At 50.2% G+C, this 16,222-nt stretch overlaps 2 protein-coding genes across 3 annotated transcripts; one reads left to right on the top strand and one right to left on the bottom strand.

Moving 5' to 3' along the window:
- Positions 1 to 438: 438 nt before the first annotated feature.
- Positions 439 to 1,254, top strand: LOC119299882 (protein TsetseEP-like). The gene has a single exon (XM_037577012.1). The coding sequence runs from the start codon at positions 502 to 504 to the stop codon at positions 1,003 to 1,005; it is 504 nt and encodes a 167-aa protein (XP_037432909.1). The 5' UTR covers positions 439 to 501; the 3' UTR covers positions 1,006 to 1,254.
- Positions 1,255 to 1,606: 352 nt separating this feature from the next.
- On the bottom strand, positions 1,607 to 9,532 carry LOC119299881 (UNC93-like protein 3). Of its 2 annotated transcripts, none has more exons than XM_037577010.1 (10): positions 9,217 to 9,532; positions 8,937 to 9,100; positions 4,276 to 4,339; positions 4,085 to 4,198; positions 3,875 to 3,919; positions 3,531 to 3,766; positions 3,359 to 3,449; positions 3,018 to 3,130; positions 2,806 to 2,929; positions 1,607 to 2,152 (listed from the first exon to the last, which is right to left on the bottom strand). In XM_037577010.1, exons 1-10 carry the CDS (start codon positions 9,418 to 9,420, stop codon positions 1,970 to 1,972), a joined length of 1,338 nt encoding a protein of 445 aa, XP_037432907.1. In that variant the 5' UTR covers positions 9,421 to 9,532; the 3' UTR covers positions 1,607 to 1,969. The 2 variants fall into 2 exon arrangements, with proteins under 2 accessions (XP_037432907.1, XP_037432908.1); XM_037577011.1 differs by lacking the exons at positions 8,937 to 9,100; positions 9,217 to 9,532 and adding exons at positions 5,097 to 5,260; positions 5,339 to 5,776.
- Positions 9,533 to 16,222: the final 6,690 nt, after the last annotated feature.

Genomic DNA, 16,222 nt, shown 5'->3' with positions numbered 1-16,222 from the left:
ATAATGGATGGAGGGGGTAGCATTTTGGCTCGGTTTATGTCTCTAAGATGGATCGAGTAATCGAGAAGGAACGCATAGCAAAAGCAGAGACAATCGAAGAAGACGAAGGTGGAGCGGGGACCGGCTCTTTGCATTCATGCGTACGTGCCACTTGTTCGTGTCCGGACGGGGTCCTAGATCTCGCAAAATGCCCGCGTACGTGTCCGTCGATCCATGCCGTCTCGTGGATCCTTTGGCTCTTTTCTGCTGGATGATTTGGCCGGTGCGCGCATGCCATGCAAAGGTGACATGAACAAAAGCTGAGAGATGTCACTGTAGCTGGTCACCGTGCCGGTCACGGGCTCGCAAAGGCAATGGACACGCGTCCGGTGTTGGCACGCTCGCCGGGCCTATAAATCCTCTACTAATTCCGCCACACACTCACACAGCCAAGTGTGAGACACATACTACAAAGCAAGTGAGCTGAGTGAGCTGTGAGCAGCTAGCTAGTGATCGGCGACGATGAGGGCATCCGCCTTCTCGCTGTGCTTGCTGTTGGCCCTCGTCGCGGCAAATGTTGCTAGCCTCGCCGTCGCTGGGAGGGCGCCGGAGCTGAAACATGAGCCCAGCCTAGAGCCGAAGCCTACGCCACAGCCTGACCCCAAACCAGACCCGCAGACCGACCCTAAACTCGCGCCGAAACCTGACCCGACACCCAAGCCCGACCCTAAACTCGCGCCAAAACCTGACCCGAAACCAGACCCAAAACCGGTGCCGAAACCTGACCCAGCACCCAAGCCCGACCCCAAACCGGCGCCGAAACCTGACCCAGCACCCAAACCCGACCCCAAACCAGACCCGCAGCCCGACCCTAGACCGGCGCCAAAGCCTGACCCCAAGCCCACGCCCGACCCAAAGCCTGCCCCGGGCCCCAGCCCGAAGCCGGACCCCAAACCCCAGACGCCGGAACAATCGTCCTCGCAGCCGAAGCAGCCGCCACGTTCGCCGTCAGGCTACTTCAACTGACGGGAGGGAGGCTCGTCAGCAGCCGCTTGGTAATGGAGAATTAGCCTGCCTGCATTTGCATGGGTGTTGGTGCTTAAGTTGTCTCCGGTAATGGTTAGTAATGTATTGCATGTGTTCCCCCCGTCTCTGTACGTGTTGTCTCCAGTTTGTTCGTGTGAGCCATCTTTGCGTCAGTGTGTCTCCCGTGTGATGTACCATGAATAAACAGAGGAACATGTATCCCACTTGATTTTCTGGGTGTTGCTCTCATTCCTTCTCTAGTACCACTCCTTTAATTTCATCTCTGTTGCAATGCTATTGTGTTCCTTCAACTATGCGTATTGCGTAGTGTTCCATAATATTTGTAGCTACTGGGAAATGGAAAGGCAGGGCACTTGACAAACATCAAATTTCAGAACTTAATTCCTCAAACGAAAAGGAAAAACAGAACTTACCAACAGTTTCAGTTAGAACTTGGGCCTGTTTGCTTGGGCCGATATCGGGTCAGTCAGATTATTCTGCAGGTTCCGCGCAAAAAAGGAAGACTATTTTGCAGGTGGATCATGGCCCATATGGAAAGACAGAGAAAGATATAGGTTACCCCAACACAAAATATCATCACTTGTTTGAATGAAATGTTGCCTCTTATATAAATTATAATTATAATGGAGTATGTGGTTCCTGTAACAAGACACGGTCATGGGCAATAACAGGGGATTGAAAAGTGGCAGGAAACGAAATGCAAGGCCGACTCTCACTTCCCACATTTTGCCTGCAACCTCTTCACTTCAGACCTCCAGCAAACAATGTCTGACATGAATAGCATGATGTGCACGTTGCCATGGCGTCGCGTCGTGATGGATGATGATGCTCTTCCTTCTCTGTTTCATATCACAGGTCAATACACCAGTGTGGTTGTACATGCTGTTGGTCACTAACCATGTGGTGACGACGACACCGTCTGCACACCGAAATAGGATTTGCCTCATGCTCTGATGCTTGATGGCTTCTCGACAACAAGGGTAAGTAACAGGAACAAGCCAAAGGAGATGACGAGTGATGTGGCCATCAAGATAAGCATTGCTTGTAGTGTGATGCTTGGGCTCAAGAAGAAGATGACTGCGATGGCACCTGATTGCCAAACCTTCAACTGTGCAAAAGCTGCTTCCTGCATTTGTCATTTTTCAAGACAAGCTTAGTATTTATTTAAGATAACTTAGTTGTATCAGTAAATAGAACGTGTCGAATTATACATTTCGTCATTAACACAAGGTCCACAGCAAATGAAATCAAAGCATTACACCGCTGGCATTTATTTAAGATGAAGCAGCCATCGATATCTTTTCACTGAAGGTGAGGTAATAACCGGAAACACAAAATTAAGGCCGCGTTCGGACTCCCTCCGCTCCGCGGCTCCGCGCCGGAGCGGAGTGGCTTGCTAGGTATAATACGCAGAGCTGCTAAAAGGGCGCTCCGCCGGCTCCGCTCCGCGGAGAGCGGCCGAACAGGCCCTAAGTGTTTTTGCTATTATATAGATCCACACCTTTTTTGGTAGCGCACAGATGAACATATTTATCAATGAAATTTTACAGGTATGTACACCACATCTTGGTGTATATATGATTTTTTTTTTATTCTGAAACGTTGAGATATGAATTTTCATTTTTCTGAAAATACCTGCCAACAATAGACCCACGAGCCAAACCACTGCACTTGGATAAGAAACTAAGAATACCCTAATAAAACAAGATCCGTACATAAGGAAAACTAGGATGTATCTGTACAAGGAACACTAGAGAAAACAAACCATAGTATGATTACCTTGACATCCTCGAACAGCAATCCAAGTAATGCACTTAACTGTGTGTTCAAGACTCCATCACCAACACCCCATAAGGCACCTATAAATAGTGGAATCGCTGCACCAAGTAGCCCCTCCATTGGACTGCAAGCAAGATAACAATGAGTAGACTGCAATAGCAATGATACGGGAAGAGTAGCACAGCAAACAAGGACAACTTAAAAAATCAAACCTGTAAAAAAGAAGCAACCAGAACAGGACCACAGCCTGAACGATAGCTCCAACTGACACTATAAATGTAGCTGAATGAAGCCCAGAGGTAAAACGTCCAGCAACCAATGAACACTGCAATGTCAAGCGAGCTTCAATCAACTAAACATACAGTATGGTCTTTCCAGCAGTTTAGAATGATGTGTATAAACTGTAAATAAATGGAAGATGATATGTTTTTATACAGTTGTCTGTTTAAGTTGTGGACTTAGCTATTTTCTAAACCTGAAGCAACAGCAGATGAAAACAGGAACACGAACTGGTACTGGATAATGTTAACACCAAGTTAATAGTTTCACTTACAACTACATCAGATGCGCCATAAATTGCCATGGCGCCACCAACTCCAGATATGCCAAGCACAGGTGTCACAATACTCTTTGTGAATACAGCCCTAAGAAAACCACATCCTGTTAGAAAAGGCACAGAAAGAGCTGAACCACCATCAATGCTGAAAAGATTATCCATTACTTACCATACAAATGCCTGCTGTAAACCTGAATATGCGATAAGAGGGATCAGAAGAATCATCCTACGGTCCTTGAGAGGGGCAACAATATACTTCAACATAGATCCAAATGAGGAGTGTGTCGAAGCATTATCTCGTTTCTCATCCCTTTTGGACAGTAAACACATCAATACAATGCCGATAATCATGCATCCAAGGAACACAACAAACAGCAGATTTTTTCCTGTTACACTTCCTCCATCCTGAAGTGATATGAAGATGATAGGATCAAACACACATGATGTGCAAGTAAAATGGCAGTCCACAAGATGCTCATAAGACACTGAAAGGATCCAAATTGAGATGCTAACCTTTCCATTTCTCAGTAGAGCAAGTGAGATCAAATTCCCAATGACCTACACAATTCAAACGTAATTGAAGTCGTTATGTCAGAGACCATTGTACCCTTGTAGCTGCACAGGGTATGTGCCTATGTGCAGAAAGTAATAGAAACTACACTCTGAGGTATGAACAACTGCTAAAGTAGCTCTATGCATGTTTTAATAGTAAATAGCTTGTACCTGTGTGCTAGCGAACACACCCCAGAATTCTCCATTAAAGCTTCCTAAAGTTGGACCGTCGGGCAAATTGTTGTCTCTTGCATGACTGAGGGCAGCAGAAGTAAGATATGTGCCCTGCATTGCGAACGGGTATGTACGTTAACCAGACATAAATGGGTACTAAATACTTTATTGGAAAGCAAAATTATTACCTGCCCAACCCAAATGATTGATGCGGTAAAACCCAGGTACAGTGAAGCTGGTACCATTGTGTACCTGATAATTTGTTGTTCAAGTTAACATCAAAGGCGTCTCATTATTGCAGATTGTTGAATTTACTGAACTTGAAAATAAATACAAAGTGGCATATTACACAACCATTTTTTTACCGGATTATGAACACATCAAATAGGGCCAAAGGCCATTCGTGATTAATACGAGGTTTTTACCAACATACACTTCACCGAATTAGCTATTTGGGTTAGTTGAGATTTTTTTAACTCCAGCTAAACAGGGCATCGGCTCATTGTGTTGTTTGAAATATAGAATAAATTGTATGCACAATGTACGACCTAGTAAACTGGGCCTCTACCTGATGCAAGAACTAAGGTTCTGGTCCAAGATCAGCACGTCAACTAATTAGGCTGCAGCTGAAGTTCAGCCCTGACGAATCCAGGAACTAAATGAGCACGGAAATAATTTGAATCCATGATCTTAATAACAAGGCCAAAGAGCCTAAACTTCTCACAATTCAAGTAGCAATCAGGGGGGAGATTGCAGCCCATAAAAATCGATTGGCTATAATCAACGTCTCAACTACGAACAAAAATCACATGACGAGACAACAAATTATCGAATAAAATTGACACTCTGTCTAACTTAACTGAACTTCTTTCAGGGGAATGAACATTGTCTAGGCAGGCATTCTATCAAGCAGGGACCAAGCATTCAAACCAAACACTGCTATACAGACCAGCGAGGCACTATCATGTCAGAGAGTCTGTCCGACTGTGCGCCTCGTGACGATACGCACCATGTCGGGACCAGGTTGGCGAGGATGAAGAGCAGATAGCCGCTGGTGCCGATGACGAGCGCGCGGCTGGCGCCCAGCCACCTGACCACAGGCGACGCCGCGACCGCGAAGAGCGTGAAGGAGGTGTAAAGCACCCCCATGGAGACGGTGCCCAGGTCGCCCTCCTGCAGCCAGGACCCACATCAGGATCGAACCGAGCGAGATCGACGCGGGGAAAGAGGGAGGGAGGTGCGCGTACGTACGTCGTTGACGGTGCTCTGGAGGTTCTGGGCGGCGCTGTAGGCGGAGAACAAGCACACGAACGCGGCGGAGAGGACGTGCACGTCGGCGGCGTGGCTCCTCGGAGCGGGCGCGCCCAGGAGCGGCGCCGCCGCCTCCTCCTCGTCGTCGCGGCGGGCGTCCATCGCTGGAGGCTTCTAGAAGCAGCGCGAGGGGAGGGGAGGCGTGGGAGCTGGGCGCGACAGTGGCGCGTCTAGAAGCTTTTTATGCTGCGGTCGCTCCTTTGTTACCGAGGAGAGGAGAAGGCGGCCGGCGAGCCAGCGAGCGGACTGCGGAGAGAACTAGGCGTCGCGTGGGCCCGCATGGAAGCGGCTCGTCTTGCTAGCCGTAGACCGTGGCTGCCGGGAACTACTTGGCCGTGCGCGCCTGCCATCTTGCTGCCGTTTTCTTGGCCGTGTGCCGTTTTTGTTCTGATCTTTCCGGCGATCGCTGTCTTTGCATTGTTGGTGTATCTGCCGTCTGTTGACAAAGATTTTTTTATCGATGCCATGTGAATGTAGGGGAGATACACGTGGAGCTAGAGGATCTGCCTGTCTGGAAGAAACCCCACTTCACTATCACCACAAAACTCAAATCATCCAAATTATCTACTCCCTCCGTTCGAAATTTAATGCTACAGTACATCCATTCAAGCAAGCGACAACTAATTTCGGACGAAGGAAGTAAGGGGGTGTTTGTTTCCAGGGATTTTTTTATGTAGGGACTAGAAAAAATCCCTCTTAGAGATTTTTTTACCAAACGGAAGGGACTTTTGAGGAACTAAACTAGGCATTTGGGACTAAATGAAAAAGACTCTTAAGGAAAGTCTTTTTTTAGACTTTTTGGGACTTTTTCAACAATGCCCCTCCATGCATCCATTGGCCCGCCACCCCATGGTGTTGTTTAATTATTATTATTCTATATACTAGGGGCAACATGATCATTTAATAACCTCTAGAAAGGGATTAGAGACTTTTTAGTCTTTGAAAACGACTTTTTAAGAACTAGGGACTTTTTAGTTGGGACTAAAAAAATCCTAAAATTTGTGAACCAAACAGGACCTAATACTCAACTTGAGACCATGGGTGCATGGCAGGCCGTACAGCCAACTTAATGGTCCAACTTTTTCCCCTAAACAAACTTATAATGGTCCAATTTAGGATGGTGACACGGATCCATCGACAGCATCGTAACCCTGCTTTGCTTAGGTTAATCGCTCCGCCCGCCATGTCTTAGCTTAAGATCCACGGTGCACTTATATAAGCACATAAAGCATTCAGTTCCTGGCCTGCACACCTTGTTGGTATCCTGCTTGGAGCTTCTGCAAGGTGACGACTGACGGCGACGGTGGTTGGAACTTGCTACGTATCCAATGCTGCCGCCGATGGACATAGAGCTTTTGTCTATTTACGTACATATCCAGTTGCTGTTTGGGTAATCCTCGTATGCCTACTCCAACGGTTCCACTTGTCAGGTGGCACATCTGATCGGATCTTTAAAAAATAAGTGGGGGCAGGCGCGCATGGCTGCTGCCGACCAAGCTGTTCTGTTCCAAGACTCCAACTACAACCGGACAAGCGCAGGCCGAAAATATCCGCTAGTTATTCGGCATCCATCTCGATATGAAATGAGCCAAAATGTTACAAGATTAAAACCAAAATTGGGTGTGTATATTTTCTTTACAAAAATGAGTGAAGTACAAACTCTCATTTTTCTCAAAAAAAGGTGATCAACTTCTGCCTCTGCAACCCGCAAAAAAAACGTGGTTGATGCATACATCCATTTATTATTAATTAGTCAACAATATCAAGTAAATTCAAGCATCGATGTCGAACAAATTAGTTTACAAAAAGAAAAAAAAAGTGAAACTCAAGGCATCCAAAAAAGACCTATCTTGCAACGGTATCTTCACAATTCCACCATAGACCCTATGACTTGTGGCAAAACAACAACAAGTCTGCTACGCTCACATAGAGCCTTCTATAAGAGAACACCGCGTGTGTGTCTGTTGGACATGTTCAACCAAATGTCGAACTTGGGATTTTCATCTCTGAAGCAAAGTTTCGAGCCAGCACCTTCAACAAGAACATGAACCATGGACGTTGATGTTGCCTGGTCAAGCCAAGGGCAAGATCATCGGTTTCCATCCAGAGTACACGATGGCTTGCTAGCCGGACCCGGTGTTGAGAGAGCCTGAATCCCATCCAAACCTCTAGAGAACAAGTCGGAAGCAAGTTGAAGATCGTGGCTTTGATTCTAGGCACTGCCATAGCGTCGTTCATCCACGACGATTGGAGGGGAGCACTAGACGTAGGGTTACAGCTAGATCTGGCAGCCGATTCAACATTGAAAACTTTATGTGGTTTGTAGCATGACTAAAGCATCAAATGTGGCTCATCCATACCATCTGAATGCGATTAGTTCTACCTTTCCAATTTCATAGCTAGCAACAGAATGGTATTCCGATCGTATATGTCTACACTATTGGAGTTATATTTAAACATTTTACATAGTTTTACCCATGTTTACACCAACTTGAGTTCTCATTGTACATTTCTCAACGGCAAGCCTTACATTCTTCGACAGAAGAACACGGACCACCATATGCACATCCTACACACTCATTTACGTAGGTGCATCTACTTAACACACGTCTAAACTATGAATACGACAAATAATGAAGAAAAAATACAAATCTCACAAAGACCATATACTAAGGCGCACTCGTTAGTTTGACCCGAGACGCTCCTCTCTTATCTTCTTCGGTTCAAACACTCGGATCTAGTGACTCTCTTGACCCTTGTAGGCCATGGTCCACCTTGTTGTTTTTCCTTATTTGTTATTTTCCTATTATTTTCATTTTCCATGTGTCGACTATCTACAGGGAGAAGGGCCAAGCCGAAGGAAAGAGAGAAGGGAAAGAGTTCACTGCCAATGTCGTTAAATTGTCTTCGGGCAGTTCCCTAAAAAACAATTGTCTTCAAACAGGAAAACCCTATGACCCGCGGACTTAGAGGGATGGTCGTGGGAAGGCGCCACCGGTAATGTTGGTGACAATAGCCGTCAACCCTCATTGTTCTTAGGCAGAGGTGGGCATGGGAAGGACCGGCGAGGCTGGTTGGTGTGGCTATCGTGTGGAGCTCCCAACCCTCATGTTTGTATTTGTTGACGTTTAGTTGCACATATCAAACATCTTTTTCCAGTGAGAATTGAGTTTTTTCACTCCCATTCAGAACAAACTGAAAATTGGCGTGCGGACCAGATTATGCAGCTACATTGGGGCGTGGCGTAGGGTCACACATTTCATTTTGCTTGCACGGCAACCACGAAAGGGACGTCGCCATAGTGGAAAGCAAATGCTGAGCCGGCAAGTTAGTAGATTTGTCATTTTACCACCTATCTGTTCCCCTATTTTGTACTGTACCCTACACCGCCAAATTCCACTGTCACTCGGACGAATCTTCGCCACACAGATTCAGTCAGCTCGAGATACGTCGGAACCGCCAGGAATATACTCTACCAAGGACGGAGAAATTACAGCAGAAGCAATCGGAGCTAGCGGCTTGGTGGTAGCGTACATACCAGGAGGGGGCGAGGTTGGCGGCGATGAAGAGGAGGTAGCCGGAGGTGCCGAGCACGAGCGCCCGCCTGGACCCCATCGCTCGCACCACCGGCGAACCCACGACCGAGAACGCCGTGAACGACGTGTACAGCAAGCCCAGCGATATCGAACCCAAATTGCCGTCCTGCGTGCGAGAGCCCGTGCGGCCGGCGCCAATCAGTCGTATCGCCACGCCACCGACGGTCACGTCCGAGCGTGCGTGGGTGCGCTGGGGAATTCTTGGGATGAGAGGATGCGTACCGTGTTGACGGTGCTCTGGAGGTTCTGGGCGGCGTGGTAGGCGAGGAAGACGAAGAAGAAGGCCAGGCTGAGGAGGTGCAGGTCGCGGGTCTGCGACGCTGTGCCTGCGCCGCGGCGGCCGTCGCCGGCGCCGGAGACGAGGGGAGCCGCCTCCTCCTCGTCGTGGGACGCCGCGAGCTCGGGTCCGGTCGCTGTGGAGTCCATGGCGGCCGGCGTGGAGCGTCCGGCTAGCCTGATTGGAGGAGGAGTCAACTGCCGGATCCTTCGGTTTCGTGTGCGATGATTTGGGGAGGGAAGGGTATGGGCTTTTCAAATTCGCGACGTTCCAAGGGTGTCTGTGAATAAAGTCTGGAGTTGTGTTGCATAAGAAAAGACTAAGGACAAAAACTGGTAGCCTGTTAACTTTCAGATAATCTCAGGGGCTTTTCTAATAGGAAAACGTTTACAATCAACCGAATGATTTCTATCTCTCGTAAACCTCCTTCACAGCACGCCACGTGTCCCACAGGCCCACATGCCCACGCGTCCTCCACCTTATCTCTTTGCCGAAGGATCTGGTCTTTCCTGGAGCACTTCTCTTCATCCCCATCTCTTCTCTGTTTCATCTTCTCCCTCTCTCTCTCACCCCTCAATCCCGTCCAACCCACCGCCGGAGCCATGCCGCCGGCGCCAACAACCTTCCTGCTCACCTTCTCTCCCTCTCGCGAAGCTCCAACACAAATCCTAGGACCCATGTGAGAGATCCATCGCAGGGCATCGCTGCTCCAAAGGGGGGCGAGGGTACGGTGTGGCCACCGGAGCTGCAGAAGATGATGGTGTTGGAGGCGGGTCACCACTCGCCGCACATGCTGCAGTGGGGAGGTTGAGGAGAGGAGCATCACAACATCGGGCCTCGAGAGCTCTGTCGCCACCGTGTCTGCATCGCAGCATCGCCGTCGCCGGCTCGCCGCACTGTTGTGTCACAACATCCGCCATTGCGGTCGCCTGATTCGCCGCAGCACCTCGACGCCATCGCGTTGCGCTGCAGTGAAGCTTCGTCGGCACCCGTCTGGTGCTGCGGTGGAGCTTTGACGGGGCAGGCGGGCAGCGGTGCTGCGATGGAGCTTTGACGGAGCACGCCCGCGTGGTAGTGGTGACGCTGCAATGAAGCTTCGCTGGCGGCCGTCGGGGTGCTACCATGGAGCACGGCTGAGGTTGCAATGAAGCTCCGGCGAGGTTGCAATGAAGCGCCACGGCGGTTGTTGGAGCTCCGGCGAGGTTGCAGTGAAGCGTCGCGGCGGTCGTTGGAAGCTCCGGCGAGGTTGCAATGAAGCACCGCCGACATCGGCGGTTCGACAATGCTTCATCACAGCACCACGACATCGACGGTCCGGCGACGCTCCACCGTAGCAGCGACGACCCCCAGTGATGTTTCGTTGCAACTCCACCACGGCACCGTCAGCCAAGTGATGCTCCATTACAGCAGCGGTGACCTCCGGCGATGTTCCATTGTAGCTCCACCACGACACCGACCGTGCTCCATGCGGCCGACGACAAGCGCAGCTCGCTCTGATCTCGGCAGCGTCTGCCATTGAACGGTTTGTATCAGTTAATGTCACGGGGCTGTGGGTGTGCTGTGATGCGGGGATACAAGCTGATGGCCTTGATTAATCATATCGAACGGTAGATAAGGTGGCTTATAACTGCAAGTTATCAACCGGATGACGCCTAGCAGGCGCCTTTCTAATAATGTTGATCATATTTTGGCTAGCGTTTTTATTCTTCCCCTCCATTTTTCGAGGGAAGTGGTTTTTTTTAGTTTTCTTGAATCCATATAGCTTAGTGATTTGTCCATATAGTACTCCGTCCGTCCTAAAATATAAGACCATTTTTTATACTATCAAAATGATCTTACATTTTCGGACGGGGAGAGTTTTTTTTCTTTATTAAATGGGAGCTTGCTGTATTCATTCTTTTTCTTCTTCTTCAATTTTGATATACTTCATATGTAAACTTTTGTAAGATGTTAAATCACCATATATTCATTCTCCGAAGCATATTGTAGTCGTGCTGAAAGAAACATACAATCAACTCTGGTGTTATTTTAAGTCGTGTGCACAAATGACAAGTGGCGCTTCTTTTATTCCTTGGAGAAAAACTGGTGCGTCGTATTTTGCAAGTTATCATGAGCGACATTTGTTGGAACCATATGTCAATGATGCTAGAACCGGCCTCCGATGATGTTGCAACCGGCAGCATCGTATGATGGAACCGACGACCTCGTCTGTTGCGAACCGACGCGCCACATGCTGGAAGTGGTAACATGGTTTGCTGGGACCGGCCTCTGGCCATGTTGCGACCGACGACACCGTATGCTGGAGCTGATGGCATCGTTCGTTGGGGAGCAGACTGCCATGTCGTGGTTGTAAGTCTGACAGTAGAATGGGGGGTAGGTATATAGAGGCAAGATCCTAGCTATGGAGGAGTTGTACACGTGAGTTTTACGAGTTCAGGCCCTTCTCGGAGGAAGTAACAGCCCTACGTCTCGGAGCCCGGAGGCGGTCGACTGGATATATGTGTGTGAGTTACAGGGGGTGCGAACCCTTGTCTCGGAGGAGGGGGCGGCTTATATAGAGTGCGCCAGGACCCCAGCTCCCCTCCATTACACAGGGTTCAATGTTCATAAAGAAGGAGCATTACTGATAACGACCGAAGTAAAGTGCTATAAATGATTGTTAAAACTATGACTTAATCCTGACCGTTGCAGAGTGAGAGGTTCTCCATCTTCTGGTAGTCGAGTGGTTGTTCGCATGGTCGAGTGTCCTCAAGAATGTCGAGTGAAACATGGCTTTATGGTCGAGTGGATGATGACCTCTTCTTCGACTGCTTCTGGTGCTTTTAGAGATGTCCTTGGGGAGGGTATCTTGAACAGATCCATGACTCTACCCTAGGTACATAGCTTCGTCATTAGCCCCCGAATGGATCAGGGTTTGAGTGCGGAAGGAGTTGGGAACACTTCCGACTCATTCTTCGCGTTGTGAGTATAACTTGTTCTGGAGCCATGAACTGAGGAGACAATGTCAACTTCTTTTTCAGTCGCCTTGGTCATTCTTGGTTTTTGTCGAGTGAATTTTCACGGTAGAATTCCGAATGATAATGTGGAGGACGTTTTCAGTCTGACAAGTTGCTCTGCTCTCCGCGGATTTCGCGGGATTCGAATTTTGGGAAGCGCGCCGGACGGGTGAGGCCGTGGTAATCGGGACGGATTAGGCAGGTCGCCTCGATCTCCGCGCCACCTTTTTCGCCACGTATTGCGCGCTTGATTGCTGCGGGATTTGTTTAGATCGTCTGGGCCTACCAGTCAGTCAGTCGAGGAATGACCTTATAAAAGGTACTGGACCGGGTCTTTGCACCGCGCGCTCCCATTCTCTTTCTTCTTCCTCAGACCTCTCCGCCACGCATGCTTCCGCTCTCTGCGTCGAAACCTCGCTCGAACTCGATCCGTCGACATGGGAAAAGAGAAGACGGTGGCGCTGGAGCGCGCGAAGAAGGCGACCGCGAAGGCGAAGGGCAAGAGGACCAGTCGGGCGGATCCTCGTCAAGATCTGGCCTGCCGCCGGGCTAGATCCAGGGTGATTGGATGCGCTCGACGATTAGCCAGGACGACCTCGACGACCTGGTGGAGGGGGGACTGATCCCCCACAAATCGGCGCGGCTCCCGGGGAACGAGACCGAGCCGCAGCCGCGGGAGGGTGAGTGCGTCCTCCTCGCCACCCACGTCGATCGCGGGTTTTCTCTGCCTCCCCATCCTTTCTTTCGTGGCTTTCTGAACTTCTTCGGGGCTCAACTTCACCACTTCACTCCAAACACCATAGTTTTTCTGGCTGCCTTTGTGTCGATGTGTGAAAAATTCTTGGGCTGTCGACCGCACTGGGGTCTCTTCAAACACATCTTCACTTGCCGCTCCCAGACGGTCAAAAAGGCAAATCTGAGTGATGAGAGGACGCATGTGATCCAGATGTGCGGGGGTCTGGGGATCCAGATGAGGAACAAGAGCACCTTCCCAGCGATGATCCTTCCTGACTCGGTCCGGGGCTGGCAGTCGACTTGGTTTTACTGTAAGGACCAGCCGACTCCGGGCCAGTCGACTGGACTTCCTCCCTTTTCCCTAGCTCGAGTGGAGAAGCCCTCCTCCTTGAGGGTAGTCCCAGAAGAGAAGGCGCGGGTCAAGGTGTTGGTCGAGCGGGTCATCCAACTTGTCCGCGACGGGGTGACTGGGATGGACCTGTTGGAGGTCTTTCTCAGTCGATGCATCCAACCGCTTCAGGCCCGTGACCATCCGATGTGGATGTACTCGGGGCTTGAGGACTCCACTCGGATCCACCCGGAGGACGTCAGCGGAGACACCTTGGAGAAGTGGCTGAAGGGAAGCACCAGCAACAAAGACAATCCCCGGGGGTCTAGGAGGGTGATTCCATTCGACCACTCACGCCAGCCGGAACAGGTATGACTCTGCTTTGTCGAGTATCTTCTTGATTCTTTGTGTGACACCTTGTTGATGGTCGACTGAATTCCTTTCGATCGTTGTCCTTTCTGGCCCTCGTCGACATGTACTCGATGCCCAATGGAGTGCAGGGGCAAGACGTCGAGGAAGGGGCGAGCAGGGGCGAGAGTGGCGAGTGGCACTCGGATGCCGAGGAGGACGAGGAGAGCGAGGACTCGACTGATGACGAAGAGGTCGACTCGCCTCCTCGCAGAGAGAGAAGATCCAAGCACGCTCACGACCCAACGAGCACCCCGGACCTGGCGACCGCGCTGACTGGGCAGTGTTCGAAGCGCCCCGGACGTCTTCTCCAGCGCCGATTGAGAAGGCCCCGAAGCAGCCCAAGGTTGTGCCGCCTCCAGCGCCAAAAGCACCGAAAGCCACCTCCTCCAAACTGCCAAAGGCTTTGTCCAGGATCAAAGTGACCGTCCCTACCATCTCCGGGTAATCATCTGACTTGTTCTTTTCGTCGACTCAAGCAACAGAACATAACCGACTGGGTGCGGGCCTTTGCAGTGCTGCTACATCAGGAACCTCTTCTTACCAGTACCGAGACGAGGAGATGGAAGATGCGGTCACCTCCAACCCAGGTAAAAACTCTTATGATCTTGCTCTTGACTACTCGGTCGATTGAATTCTAGCGGTTCACTTTGGGGTCGACTGATCTTCTCCGCAGCTCCACCCAACGTCATCGATCTCCCAGATGACGATGAAGATGTGGCTCCTAGGCCCAGGAAGAATAAAAAGGCGGCGGCTGGTAAGGCGTCTCAGCAGGGACCAACGACAACACCAACCGTCCATCACTCTGAAGACGCGGGCGGGGCCTCTGTAACCTTCGATGTACCCTTGTCGAGTGAGCGCCCCGCACCGTCGACTGTACCGGTGATTCCTTCAGTCATCCCATCTCACGCCTCGGAGGTCCAAGTTGCTGCAACTGGGTCGTCTGCCCTCTTCTTCACCAGCTACCCTCTCCCGGAAAACTAGTCGGATGCGGCTGCGGAAGCCATCCATCAGGCTAACGTGATGATGGAGCGTATGAAGACGGTGCACGAGAATAGCCAGGCCGCTTACGATGCCAGCGCTGCTCTCCGGGCCAATGTCCAGGCAAGTAAACTTTCAACTGACCTTGTTCTATCAGGATATGCTACCCGAAAAAATTTCTTCTATACAATCTCCTGTTGTTTGCGTCGAATCAGTGCACCCACTGGGTGTTTTGTTGTCTTTGGTAGTTGCGTTCTTCCACTCGGTCTGGGCGAGTAGGATCTGAACCAGTGGGGCCACGCTAAGTGCACCCACTGGGTGTAGTCCCTGAGACCGCAGTCGACTGATGGCAGTCGACTGGGGTCTGAGTTCTTCCTTCCTTTCTTTCCTTCTACTCGACCCGGGCGGACCGGTCGAATGAGATCTGAACCGGTGGGGGCACGCTAAGTGCACCCACTGGGTGTAGTCCCCGAGACCGCGGTCGACTGCTGGCAGTCGACTGGGTTCTGAACAGTTTTTTTTACTTGACCCGGGCGGACCGGTCGAGTTGGGTCTTAATCAGCGGGGGCACACCAAGTGCACCTGCTAGGTGTAGCCCCCGAGACCGCAGTCAACTATGTGCAGTCGGCTGGGGTCTAAGCGAACTTCTTTAAGTTTTATCCACTCGGAAGTAAACAACCTTTGATCTTGTCGATTGACACGTCTTTTGCCTTCTGCAGAAGTCTTGTACTCTCATTTCCAAGTTTGCTGAACTTTAGGAGAAGCAGAGGCAACTCAACCTCGACTTGGAGTTGGCCCAGCAGAATCTGAAGAAAACTCAAGACGAAGCTGCTGGTATGGAAGGTAACTGCCTGTCGACTGTCTTTTTAAAACATTTCTTCGAGCTCTTGTCTGATCCGATTGCTTCTTTTGCAAAGAAAATGAAGTTGGCTCTGGAGAAAAAGGACTCGGACCTCGCCGCTGCACAGAAGGAAGCCCAAGATAAAACTGCCCTTGCAGACCAGAAGCTGGCTTCAGTCGAAGCACTGGAAGGGGAGGTGACCAAGCTGAAGTCATGTCTCAACGAGTCTAACCGAGAGGTGAGTCGTCTGAAGAAGGACAAAATTACCCTGAATGAAAAGTTGGAGTATGTGGTCCACAAGAGGAATGACATGGAGGCTTATCTGAGAACTCTTGCCAAGAACCTTATCTTATGCTGGAAGGTATTTCTTTTGAACCGACTGTGTTGATGCTTGCGAACGGATCCTGTCCGGTCGACTCACTAATTTTTGGCTGCAGAATTCTGCCAAGACTTTGACAAGGAAACTGGAAAGTTCGAGACGGGTCTGGACCCTATCACTTCTCCAGTTTGCGACGAAACTGCAATGAACGTGCTCCGACTGGAGTCTCGTGTCACCAGCATCACAAGCTACCTCGCGCGCCTGAAGGAGGCAGTCTCGCGAGTCGACTCATTGCTCTGGCCAAGGGCGACGCTTCAAAATGACCTGGAATCCTTGATGGCTC

This window comes from Triticum dicoccoides, chromosome 5A, assembly GCF_002162155.2.
Source record: "Triticum dicoccoides isolate Atlit2015 ecotype Zavitan chromosome 5A, WEW_v2.0, whole genome shotgun sequence".
Taxonomy (NCBI): domain Eukaryota; kingdom Viridiplantae; phylum Streptophyta; class Magnoliopsida; order Poales; family Poaceae; genus Triticum; species Triticum dicoccoides.
Note: the sequence above shows the minus strand (reverse complement) of the source record. Positions and strands in the feature narration are given on the sequence as shown.